We start from the raw sequence: 11,901 nt of genomic DNA on the forward strand, positions 1-11,901 counted from the left end.
TTTAAAAGTATTCTTTAGGGAGAATTGAGTTTACTCTCTCCCGTACACGATTCGCTGTTCACCTCGTGTAAATCCGTTAGCGACAAATATTTCTGAGGTTTCAACAGTTTTCAAATAACAAGTGGGCGATTGCACTGTCATCTGGTTGATTGTCAGGCAAAACTGACAAGTTTACTTCATCTTCAACAGAGAAGGGAAAGTGAAAGGAAGGCCTGCGATCAGACAAGAGAGATGAGTTTTGCACTGCGTGAAACCTGTATTGTTCCGTTGAGTCTGTTGCTTTTCGTGGAAGTTCTATCGATCAAAGACTGTTGTCCAAAGCCTTTGGATCCTGATGCGTTTCGCAATGTTGTGAGTATATATGCGATCTTATGCGATACTTTTGCTACATTATTTCTTCGTGTGATTTCAATAATGCGTTTTAGTTTGGCCGTGTATGTCTGTGCCCTTATTGAAAATCCACATTACAAATCAGTTGACATCAGTACACTGTCTGTTTAGTATTCATTTATGTCATTCGTATACAGGCCAAGTCTTGAAAATCTTTCATGTATTCCGAGAAAACATTATGCAGAGGTCAAATTCTATCGTGACCAGGGAAATAGGCGAAGAAAGTAGTTTGACGTTCAGACAAAATACTTATGCATTGCTTGACCGCCTTCTTTTCGTTTCTTCTCCTGCGATGGCAAAACACAGCCATCACCACGCTAAAATTGCTGTTGCATAACACGGTGCACATAAGCTTAAATACAGTATCTTTTCCTTGGTGACTAGCACTCCGAAGAACATCTCGTTAAGCTCAGTATTCAGTATATAACATGGAAACTGTGGAAATAGGTCTCTTCAAGGACGTTAATTTATTGTATTCATACGTTAATCGTGTTGAGGAGGCCAGGGGGCGTTACCCAGGAAGTGAAAGGGGGAGGAGGGAACATTACGAGAGGCGGGGTGGGAAGTAGAATTCCCTGTGAGAAATAGGTCAACATATTGCAGCATTGTGTCATATTTTGCAATACAAAAAACACTAAGAGGTGGGAACACCATTGAGGAAAGGACAGGAACCCTAGTAAATATGTGCAAACAGGGAAGGATGATTTAAGAGAAGCCTTTCTTTCTCTAAAGAATTGTTAACAAAGCACTAGCAACAGGGCTGTAAACTATGACTATGGTAATCTCTGTTGGTATCTGCTGCTTGTCTTTGAACAACTTTAGAGTCAGCTGATCACAAATCGTGGCTACCCAGTGGAAGAACATTATGTGACCACCCTGGATAATTTTATACTTGGTATTCAGCGCATTCCACATGGACAAGCTCAGAGAACTCAGGCCCAAGTGGTCCCCAAACCTGTGGTGTTCCTACAGCATGGCCTCCTGGCGGACTCCTCTAACTGGGTCCAAAATTATCCTTGGGACAGCCTGGGCTACATCTTGGCGGACAATGGTTTCGATGTATGGCTCGGTAACATCCGGGGAAATAGATACTCAAGAAGCAATCTTGACCTAAAACCTTCCCACAGAAAATTTTGGGATTGGAGGTAAGTTTTCTTGAGATGATAACTTAAGATTTGCTAGATAGACTGTAGACAGCAGGTATATTTTGCAGGTTGCAGGTTGCAGGTTGAAATTTAATTATAACTGGAAAACTGCTGGCACTTAAAAGAAATGTACAGGTGGTAGACTTACCATGACTGTTACATGACACTGTTTACAATCGCTCAGAAAGGTGGCTTCCATTTAAGTGCCTAATCGGCCGAAGCGATGGGAGGAGAGTATATTCCTATCATTTTAAGCTGGCAATGAATTGTTGTCTTTGAAGAAACATCTGAAATATCATCTGAAATATCTGCTGAATTTGGTTTCTTCTCTGTGAGTACCAAAATGAAAGCACACTGGGCTTGTGCTAGTATATTCCATCAGTTAAAATCTTGTATTATTTCATTTCTTTATATATATTTGCTTCATTTGTGATGGCAATCCTCTGTTGTTGAGGGAAGACCCGAGCCAAATCTGGAATTGATGGAAACATCTGTGGAGCGGCCATCCAGATGGCTTTGAAGAGATTTCACTGGTCTCAGCGTCTCAATCAATAAGTACTTCTAGCGGATCGATCGTGTTTTCACTATGTAAAAGAGACGAACTACTTTACGTAAGAACCCCTGATGAATATATAGGTTATTAATAACTCTTATTATATGGCTAGCTCCGTGAGCGGGCAAGATGAATCAAATCCTGTGCTGTGATTGGCTACCTGAGCGGGCAAGATGGAGCTATCTTGCCCGCTTGGGACTACCCGCCGTGTCCTGCAAGAAAAATTTCCCCGAAAGCCATATAATAAATCCTTTATTGACCAAGCTTGTTTGGTCAAAATGGCTGGATATTGGCCTCGTTCTTTTTTTTTACGAGTTTATGGACCTCGACTCCGTCTTGGTCCATAAACACGCAGAAAAAGAACTTGGCCAATATCCAGCCATCTTGACCTCACACTTGGTCAATAACCCATACTTATTAACCGAGCAGGAGGTCTGTATGGGAGAATCTTGACCTCAGTCAAGATTCTCCCATACAGACCGACTTAGCTTGGTTAATAAGATGTTCATTATATGGCAAAGAAGAAAACTGTAATTTAATGTAACTGGTTTGCTGACATTTTGCTTGCGAATGGCAATGAACTTAACTTAAACCTGCCAAAATTTGCTCGTCCTCTTTACTTTTTTTTTGTCACTAGGCTTTTTGGCACTTCCATAAATGATTGAGAAGAAAATAAAAGAAAATGGTGAACATTTTTGTATTTTAGTCTGCTACTTTTTCAACGCAAAATGAAGACCGCGGTCAATATCAATTTCAGCCAATCAAATTCGTGAATTCGGTAGTTCCCAGTCCTTGTGAGACACAGCCATATAATAATTATTTTTAGTGCCCGCGGTTTTCCAGTTATAATTAAATTTCAACCTGCAACCTGCAACCTGCAAAATATACCTACCGGACTGTAGAGACTACGCAGGAAATTAAATTTTAGGCTGATGTTCACTATGTTCTAATGGTGTACGGAATTTTACATTTCCATTCATAAAATTTTATTTATACTCGAACTTTTAAACAGCTAACACAAGCTGGATAAATGAATCAAAGAGAAAGGAAAAAACAAATTAACAAACAATGGATGACACCGGTGTCTGAAAATTAAAGCGGAACAGCTTACAGCAAAAACCCATCGCATGCAACCCATTTTTAAACAATTAAAATCCTCTTTCACCCATCGCATGTAATGGTCTTACCGATTTTTCATTTTTTTGCAATACAACCATTCCGCGCCCTCTCCCCCCCCCCCCCCCTACTCAAAAAAAGGTGGAACTAAATCGCAAATTGGCACCCTACTCCGTAGCTACGGGATCAAGAACCCTTCTATTCTCTCGAGCTCTTTTAGGTTGTAGATAGCGCCTGACTCCTGGCAACGCGACAAGTTTGAACAAATGAGCGAGGATGAGCACAAATCAGCTTTTGGATCACGACGGAATTTCGACGTTTCGACGTTAATCGATTTTCCGACGGGACAGCCGTGACGGGACTCAGGTTTCTTCCTGTGTCCCATGCTCACGACACGATGAACATTCGTCGTCCACTTTTTTTTCTTCAGTTTTCAGGAAATGGCACAATATGACATTCCCGCCATGTTGGAACACGTATTGAAGGTCAGCGGTCAAACTCAACTGTTTTACATTGGCCACTCTCAAGGAACCTTGATCGGTTTCACGGAATTCTCAGCCAATCCTGAACTAGCAAAGAAAGTAAAGTTGTTTATTGCCTTGGCACCCATTTTCTACTTGAACCACACTGCGGCAATATTGAGAGACTTGGCTTTTACCCTGAATCCCATTGAGGTATGAGCTGTTTCCATAAGACTGCGTTAGCTTTTTAAGCCTGATAGAGACCTTTCGAGAAAACGAAGAGAGCGAGAGAGAGCACGGAAACCGCTTACCCCACTACAAGACAAAACAGTACCGTATGTTACTCCATTGTCATATTTTGGCCAGTAGGCCGTTTTACAGTTATGTGCTCAGTTACCTGGCCTTTGAATGCAAGCGAGGCTGGAGGTGACCTTGCTTTGATACAGAACTCTCTGCTTTTTCATTTAACTGCGAACAAGTTGGCATGAGAGCAACTTGATTTACACTACAAAAGCAGCGAGGTCTGTACCAAAACAAGGTCACATCCAGCCACGCTGCCATTCAGAGGCCAGGTCACTGAGCAGACAACTGTAAAATGGTTGTATTTGTAAAGAAAACTATGCCAGTGATCAACCTCGTTCCCAGGGTCTCTCATCTTTCCCCCAGCCTTCTCTCGGTCGATCTCGTTCCGGTAGAGCTGGAAGATACTCTAAGAGATCCTGGGAACAAGGTTGATCTGTGATGGGCCTTTTTAGGTTTTAATGGAGTGACAACCTTGAGATTCCATTATCGTCTGAGTCGAACAGCCTCACCCAAGCTCACTTTTGTAATGCCTATCAAAGATTATAAATTAATTAACCAATTCGTACGTTAATAAATTGAGACCTCAGCAGCAGTGAACGGCTAATTTGTGTCATTTCAAGTCAAGTTTCCACTTGTATACTGTTTCTCTTTAATTCAAGTGGTTTTTCTGTATTTTTTTTCAGCAATTTCTTCATCCTCTTGGCGAGAGCGAGTTCTTGCCTGGCCGAGTGCTTCAAAAACTCTTAGATATTGGCTTTTGTGGCGGCAAATGGTCAGAGAAAGTTTGCTATGATATCGGGGAGCTTGTGTTTGGTTTCGATGACATCAACAACAATATGGTAAGTATGGAATTATTTTCATTCTAAGGCCCAGCCCACACTACGCCGCAGAAAACGCAGCATTATTTCTACGGTTAGGCCTACTGTCCACACTAGTCAAGCTCGAAAACGGAGGTTTTAGAAAACGCTCTTCGAACCGGAGGAATTTGAAAACGCCGGCTTTGCGTTTTAGTGTGGACGGAAAACATTTTGAAAACGGAGGTTTTAAAAAATGATGACGTTATGAATCATGTGATTTCTCTGTCCGAGTTTTCCTCAAACGCAAATCCAAAAATAATGACCGGTGATTGTTGCGCTTTCAAATTTCTCCGGCGTAGTGTGGCCTGAGCCTATAAAAGACAAACAGTGAGCTGCAAGACTGCGCTAAAAGCTGTGACGTTGCTCCGAGAGGTTGGTTAATAGTAAAACGCATAACGGCGTAACCAGCAACTGCGTAACAGAATTTTTTTTTTCTGATTCTATGGTTAATTTATTTTAATTTTTTTTAGTGTCGGCCGACACTACCTACAGGAAACATGATTCTCTTTGATGTGAAGTTATATGAAATAATTCATATTTGAATTGCGGTTGTAGATGAAAGTGAAGAATGATCATCGCAGTAAATTTTCCAATGTATGGCTTCATAGCTCAGTTCGCGGAGGTCACGGGTTCGAATCCCGTTGAAGCCCTGATTTTTTCAGGCTTCTTCTTTCCAATTACTTAAATTGGAAAATTTACTGCAATGATCATTCTTCACTTTCATGATCCTCTTTATTCACAAAAATATCCGATAACGGTTAAACCCGCGGGTAGTGAGTTAACCTTTTCGATACTCTGGGTTTGTCCGCACCCCATCTGACTTAGGCCCCGTCCATACCTATCCAGATATTTTTGAATCCGCAACTTTTTCTTTCCGGATTGGAAAATTTCCCCGTCCACACGTAGCAAAAATATCCGGATTCGCTGCCGAATTCGCCGGATGAGTGTGGACGGAAGCCGTACCGGAAAGAAAAAGTTGCGGATTAAAAAATATCCGGATACGTGTGGACGGGCCTTTGAGGGAAAAGAAATAAACCGGAAGCCGGGAGTCATTAAATAGTTTTGTTTATTTTATTCCCCTGAGACCCGGGAACAAGGAAGAATTTTGAGGAACTAACAATAGGCCTATTCAACAGTGATTGATGCGTTTCATTTGCCACGGTTTGTATTTGAAATTTAAGGTGCATAAAGCAATTTCAACTCTGGCTTGAGGTTTATTTTGAGTTTAGTTAGGACGAAAAAATTATCATACTCGGAGGGTATCGCACTTAATTAAGTACTTCAAGATTGTCTTTGGCTTAGAGCTGCGCCTGTCTGCTTAACAACGATGCGCTATTTTAAGCAGATCTCGTTAGAATCAAGCATTGTTTTAAAAAGGCCAGAAATAGAAAGTGAGTTAATTTATTCATGCCACGAACATGGCAATTTAGAGAATTTGTTGATCAAGAAAAGGGCCCACAGGGGTCCCACATAGAGACAATTTATGGGTAAGCGTTCTTCAACGAAAATATCATGGGCAGAAGAGATTTGGGACATTGTGACAACAGTATCTGCCGTTAAGCTTGCAACTTACAGATCGTTATTGGGCTAACGCGTTCACTTTTGTATTAAGCGCTTCGCTATGTCTCACCGCCGTGATAAATGCTGTAAACATCCAGGCCATCAGGAAGACGCTGTCATTGTCAACTACTTTGAAGACCTTGCTGCTGAGTCTTGCTGTTTCAGATCTCGGTGTCGCACTATTGGGCCAGCCTCTATACCTTGTCTTCTTGGCCATGGCAATTAAACGCGAAGAAGATCACATCGGTTGCTCGACTAAATTCGCTTCTGTTATCACTATGGGAGTGTGTTTTTAAGCGTCGTTCTTCGGAATCGTGTATAACTATACGACGGCCAATTTTTAAAATTTCTTTTTAGAATTTTGAAGCTGTCTTACATATTCTGTTTGGGATATTTCTGACAGTATAGACAAACTGAATGAATCTGAATTCTCGCGAGATTTGTAGGTTGAATATTAAGTCGTTTTTTAATCGACGTTGTCTTTGGCGTTGTTGCCGTTGCTGCTAAACTACTTTTTGCTACTTGGGCAGCGAGCGTCTGCCTGCACTTTCGACCACCTGTTTGTTCGGCTTGTGTTTGGGCATTTGTTTGCTTTGCACTCGTTTGTCTAAACATCGCTGCCGTTCATTCAGTTGTTATTGTTTGTGCAGAGGACATCCGTCTTTTATTTAAACTCCTATCAAAGTTTCGAGATGTATTGAAACATACCGAGATTGCTTGTAATCAAAATATTAAAGAAGACATCTCCATGGCGTTGGAGGTTTTCCTTTGCTTTGAAAAGAGACGAAACATAAAAAGATCCTCCACGAAAACATCCACGCAACGCGCGAGTAATGTCCGCAGAAGAACTGGGTACAATGTCTAAAAATAACTTAAGGTCATTCCCCAGTATTGCATTGCGCATTCCTACTGCGCATAATTTTACGCGTGATTAGCGCGCGCGCATTAAAAAATGGCTTTTTCTTTACGGCTGGACCTCGCCACAGAAGTAAATCGTCATGTTCTCGCAAACGAGTATGATGACCTATCATTTTTTTCTGTTGTTTTGAATTGAGTAATGAATTTCTCTGTGTAAAAAAAATATGGACCAATTCTCAGTGTAGAACAAAAAACAATCGTCGGAAACGAGAATTTAGCAAGCAATCTTGACTACAATTATGGTGCTAACATAAGGATTTATTGGGTATAAACAAGGTGCTGTTGCTCCTAAACGAACATGGGGACATCTCATTTTCATTTCAAAATTTAAGTTCCTATTATATAAACAATCAATAGGCAAAGTTTCACAAAAATCGCAGTGCAGGTTCTTTTTCAGTAGAATGACCTTAAGAGGGTTATCTTGGGTAGAAGGCCTATATGGGGATTCACTCTCTTACCTTGGTAATCTCTTGGCGTCAGAACAACTTCACTGAGTACATTTTATGTTTTTCTTGTGTTCTTGATTTGCTATTTGCCGCCTTTTTGCCGCTGGTTGATGATAAGCATCTACGGTCAAAGAATCGCTTTGAGGAATTGGTTATTTTACACGTGGACCCTGGTTTTTCTGTATTCGTCGTTGAATCCTATTGCGTATTGTTGGAGGATGAGAAATATTCGACCGGCTATCCACAATAGATATTCTCCAAAACATAGCTTCCTCTTTGACTCGCAATTGAAAAGACAGCGAGGCTACTATTTTTAGCGCCTTTTCTTAACTGACTTTCTAGCATGTGTTATAGACCCTTTTAAAAATGGCTGCCAATTATAAATTCTTTTGTAAGTATTAAAATTACCCTGACTAACCTCATTTTTGAGTTGATAATTCAAAAGAATTTTTACTCCAAAACGAGTTTAGTGAGGCTAATTTAAATGCAAACAAAAGAATTTTAAATTGGCAGCCATTTATGAAAAGGGTCTATAAAAGGCTGAAAACTAAAGTGCTCAGTTTTCTTTTTAAATAAAAAGAACGGTGCGAGCTTAATAAATTTGACGAACTCATTAACAGGGTATGTGAAATGTAGGCCGTACGAAGGCGTTTCTTGTAAAACCTTCGTTTCTAGGTCTTTTATACTCACATGTTAAAGAATAGTATTTTCTGTGAGATTATAGTAATAATTTTAATAATAATAATTCTCATTTTTTGTATAATTATGGATAAGATGCTTTTTAACATCTTATTTTTTTATGAAAAGAGAAACCTTTTTGCTAAATAAGCGTTTTATACATGATTTTAAAATTTCCGAAAGAGCTGTTGTGTTGTGCTGCGTGAACGGGCAAGTGAAACAATTACTTATGTAAGCTGACCGTAGTGTTATGTAGGTTAACCAGAGGGTTATTTAGGCTAACTGAAGTGCTATTAAGGGTAACCGGAGTGCTATTTAGGCTGACCGGAGTGCTATTTAGGCTAATCAGAGTGTTATTTAGGCTGATCAAAGTCCTATTTAGGCTAATCAAAGTTCTATTTAGGCTTACCGGAGTTCTATTTAGGCTTATCAGAGTGTTATATTAAGGGTAACCGGAGTTCTCTTCAAGCTGACCGGGGCGCTATTAAGGGTAACCAGAGTGCTATTTAAACCAACCGGAACACTATTTAAGCTAACTGGAACGCTATTTAGGCTAACCGGGACGTTATTTAGGCTAACCAGAATGTTATTTAGGCTAACTAGAGTGTTTTTCAGGTAACTAGAGTGCTATTTAGGTAACCAGAGTGTTTTTTAGGTAACCAGAGTGTTATTTAGGTTAACCAGAGTGCTATTTAGGCTAACCAGAGTGCTATTTAGGCTAACGGGAGTGCTATTTAGGCCAGCCTAAACACTATTTGAACTAGCCAGAACGCTATTTATTCTCATGGTCGAACTAGCGCTCAAAAATCCATCTTGATGTTTTCGAATTTCTTGCGTATGTATATCTGTTTATTTCTCTGTTTTTTTTTCGCTTTAGTTTTAGTCTCGATTGAGAAGATATATCAGACACTCAAGATATTGTCGACATTCCAATCACCTCGAGGTTCGTCAAAAATACTCAACTTCAACTATCTTCTCGGTGTTAGGAAATGTGGTCAAAAACGGTCTTTCGTGTTAATGACATTCGCGCTAATTGTTTCTGCGCATCCTTACTGCGCACGCAAATTCACACGCCACGTCATGCATGAGAGCGCGCGCTGAGTAATAAAATGAACAATGATAGGGCAGATGGCCATTGCTATAGCTTTGCCTGTATTTAACGATCTTGGACGTCCGGTGACCCCTACTTTTCTTTCCAGAAACAGACTTTATTAACAATTATCTCCACATTGTCCAAAAATGAACAAAAAATCAATGTGGGAACTTAAAAAAAATTGAAGATTTCTGTCTACGGGACATCGAATCCTGCCATCTTGCGGCTGCAAGGCGCGTGAAACTATGGCCGCTAAATGCGAACTTGTTCTTTAAGGAACCTCACCAGTTGACTAAATTCACTTAATAGGTCCACTTAGACAATATTTGGCAGAACACATGGGTTTACAGATAGTGTGGCCTTATTCGCTAACGAAGCCCGATATTTTAGATTTACGGTGTTCTTCCGGGCATGTTCTCTCCAATACGAAGTCGGTGACCCCCCATCTTTTTTTCCATTTCTGACGTAACTAACTCATCGTCGTACAGTGGTAAAAGTCTCAGAAAAAAGATTAATGTTGAAAAATTTTCGCGCGAACGTCCTTAAGCTAATTCGAACGTTATTTGTTTTCCATACCAGAGCCGGGTTCCGGTCTATTTATCGAATTGGCCAGCGGGTACTTCCTTGAAGAACATCATTCATTTTGGCCAGGTATGTAAGGAACTAACCACTTTGCGCTGTTTAGCTCTTGAGTTGTTTTTGTTTTCTTTTTATCCTTGTTTCGCCTATTTTGGTTTGTGAACACTTTCGTCAGTCTGTCGGAATCGTTACCTCATGAATTCACTTGATTTTTACTTGAAAGAGGATAAACCACAAATTATTATTTTTTTTTGTATCGGTTGTTGATTGACAGCTCATAGTATCGGGAAGGTGTCAGAAGTTTGACTATGGAAGGAAAGGAAACCGACAGCATTACAATCAGGTATGTTATGTTGCAATATTGTTCATCACAAAAACACTCATCTTACATTTTTTGTAATTTTTAGTTTTTTTAATTTTTTTAGATAGTCGGCTTGGTGAGGCTGAGTAGGCCTCCAGCAATGGAGTATGCAAATTTAGCGAGAAATAAAATGGAATCCGAGTTTTTCAGTTGAATGTGAACCACAGGGCATGTAATACTGAATTCAGTTCTGTTTTTTTTTTCTGTATAAGAAAGCGAATACTCCTATAAAGTCATTCAAAAACTTAGTAGATTGAAGTTGAAAATGTCAGTACATTCATGCCTATTAATATGAATTGCAATTGACAAGTATTGCGCAGTTTTTTTGATTACTTTTACTCTTGAACAGTCTATAATTTAATAGGTGTCTTTCATGGGGATATGTAGTTGACACACAAAACACTAACAACAAAAGAGCGATAGCTAAATCAGTAAGCACTGCCGTGTTTGTCAAACGGCGCGCAAGCTTGGATGCGCCAAAAAGTGTTGTGAAACCTCCCAACTCAACTGCGTTTTCCGATTGTAGGAGAACGTGTAACGTGTCGTCGACGTGGGTCAAAACATTGAGGGTCTTGGGGTCCAGGTATTAAGTGCTTATTGATCGCCAACTAGAAACTCAGACATTCATGATGTACTCAATATGGCTTTTTAATCTCTCTCTGTTTGGCATATTTTAATCTTAAGATCAATATTTATGTTTTACAAGGTTTCAAGTTCTTCGTTCTCTGTTGTATCTTCGCGCCTCGTATATCGCCTAGTCTAACCCCGTTTTTTCAAGTCCAGTTCTTGAACTCTCCATTCTCTGCTCTATATCTATGCAGATGAATTATAACCTTTTGTTGTCGTAAACTAATTTCCTTTATGTTTAACGCTTTGTGCTGCCATTTGCTTTAATTTTGTAATTCGTGACGACTCAGCGTTCATTTTTCATATGTTTAGCTCTGGGCCAGATTGTTCGAAAGCCGATTACAACGGCAACAATAACAACGACAACAACAGTAACAGCAACAACCATAACGACAGCGACAATAGCAACAATAGCAACAACAACAACAACAACAATAGCAACGACAACAATAACAGCAACAACAATAGCAACAACGACAACAATAACAGCAGCAGCAACAACAACAACAACAACGACGACGACGACGACAACAATAACAACAACAACAACAGAAACAATAAAGACAACAATAACAACAACAAAAACAATAACTACAACAGCAACAGCAACAACGACAACGACAACAACAACAGAAACAACAGCAACTACAATAACAACAACAACAACGACAATAACAACAACAGCAACAACAACAACAATAATAGCAACAATAACAACAACAACAACAACGGAAACAACAGCAACAACAACAATAACAGCAACAACAATAACAACAACAACAACGACAATAACGACAATAACAACAATAGCAAC

The 11,901-nt window shown here is 39.8% G+C and overlaps 1 protein-coding gene across 1 annotated transcript in view; it reads left to right on the plus strand.

Moving 5' to 3' along the window:
- Nucleotides 1-226: 226 nt before the first annotated feature.
- LOC145479690 (lipase member K-like) overlaps nucleotides 227-11,901 on the plus strand; it is a 13,735-nt gene continuing 2,060 nt past the window's right edge. Inside the window, exons 1-6 of the mRNA XM_081458117.1 lie at nucleotides 227-351; nucleotides 1,213-1,535; nucleotides 3,635-3,878; nucleotides 4,652-4,807; nucleotides 10,100-10,171; nucleotides 10,374-10,442. Of these exons, the coding sequence (XP_081314243.1) occupies nucleotides 232-351; nucleotides 1,213-1,535; nucleotides 3,635-3,878; nucleotides 4,652-4,807; nucleotides 10,100-10,171; nucleotides 10,374-10,442 (984 nt within the window). The 5' untranslated portion in view covers nucleotides 227-231. The remainder of the gene's footprint in view (nucleotides 352-1,212; nucleotides 1,536-3,634; nucleotides 3,879-4,651; nucleotides 4,808-10,099; nucleotides 10,172-10,373; nucleotides 10,443-11,901) is intronic.

The sequence above is a fragment of the Orbicella franksi genome, chromosome 2 (assembly GCF_964199315.1).
Source record: "Orbicella franksi chromosome 2, jaOrbFran1.1, whole genome shotgun sequence".
NCBI lineage: Eukaryota > Metazoa > Cnidaria > Anthozoa > Scleractinia > Merulinidae > Orbicella > Orbicella franksi.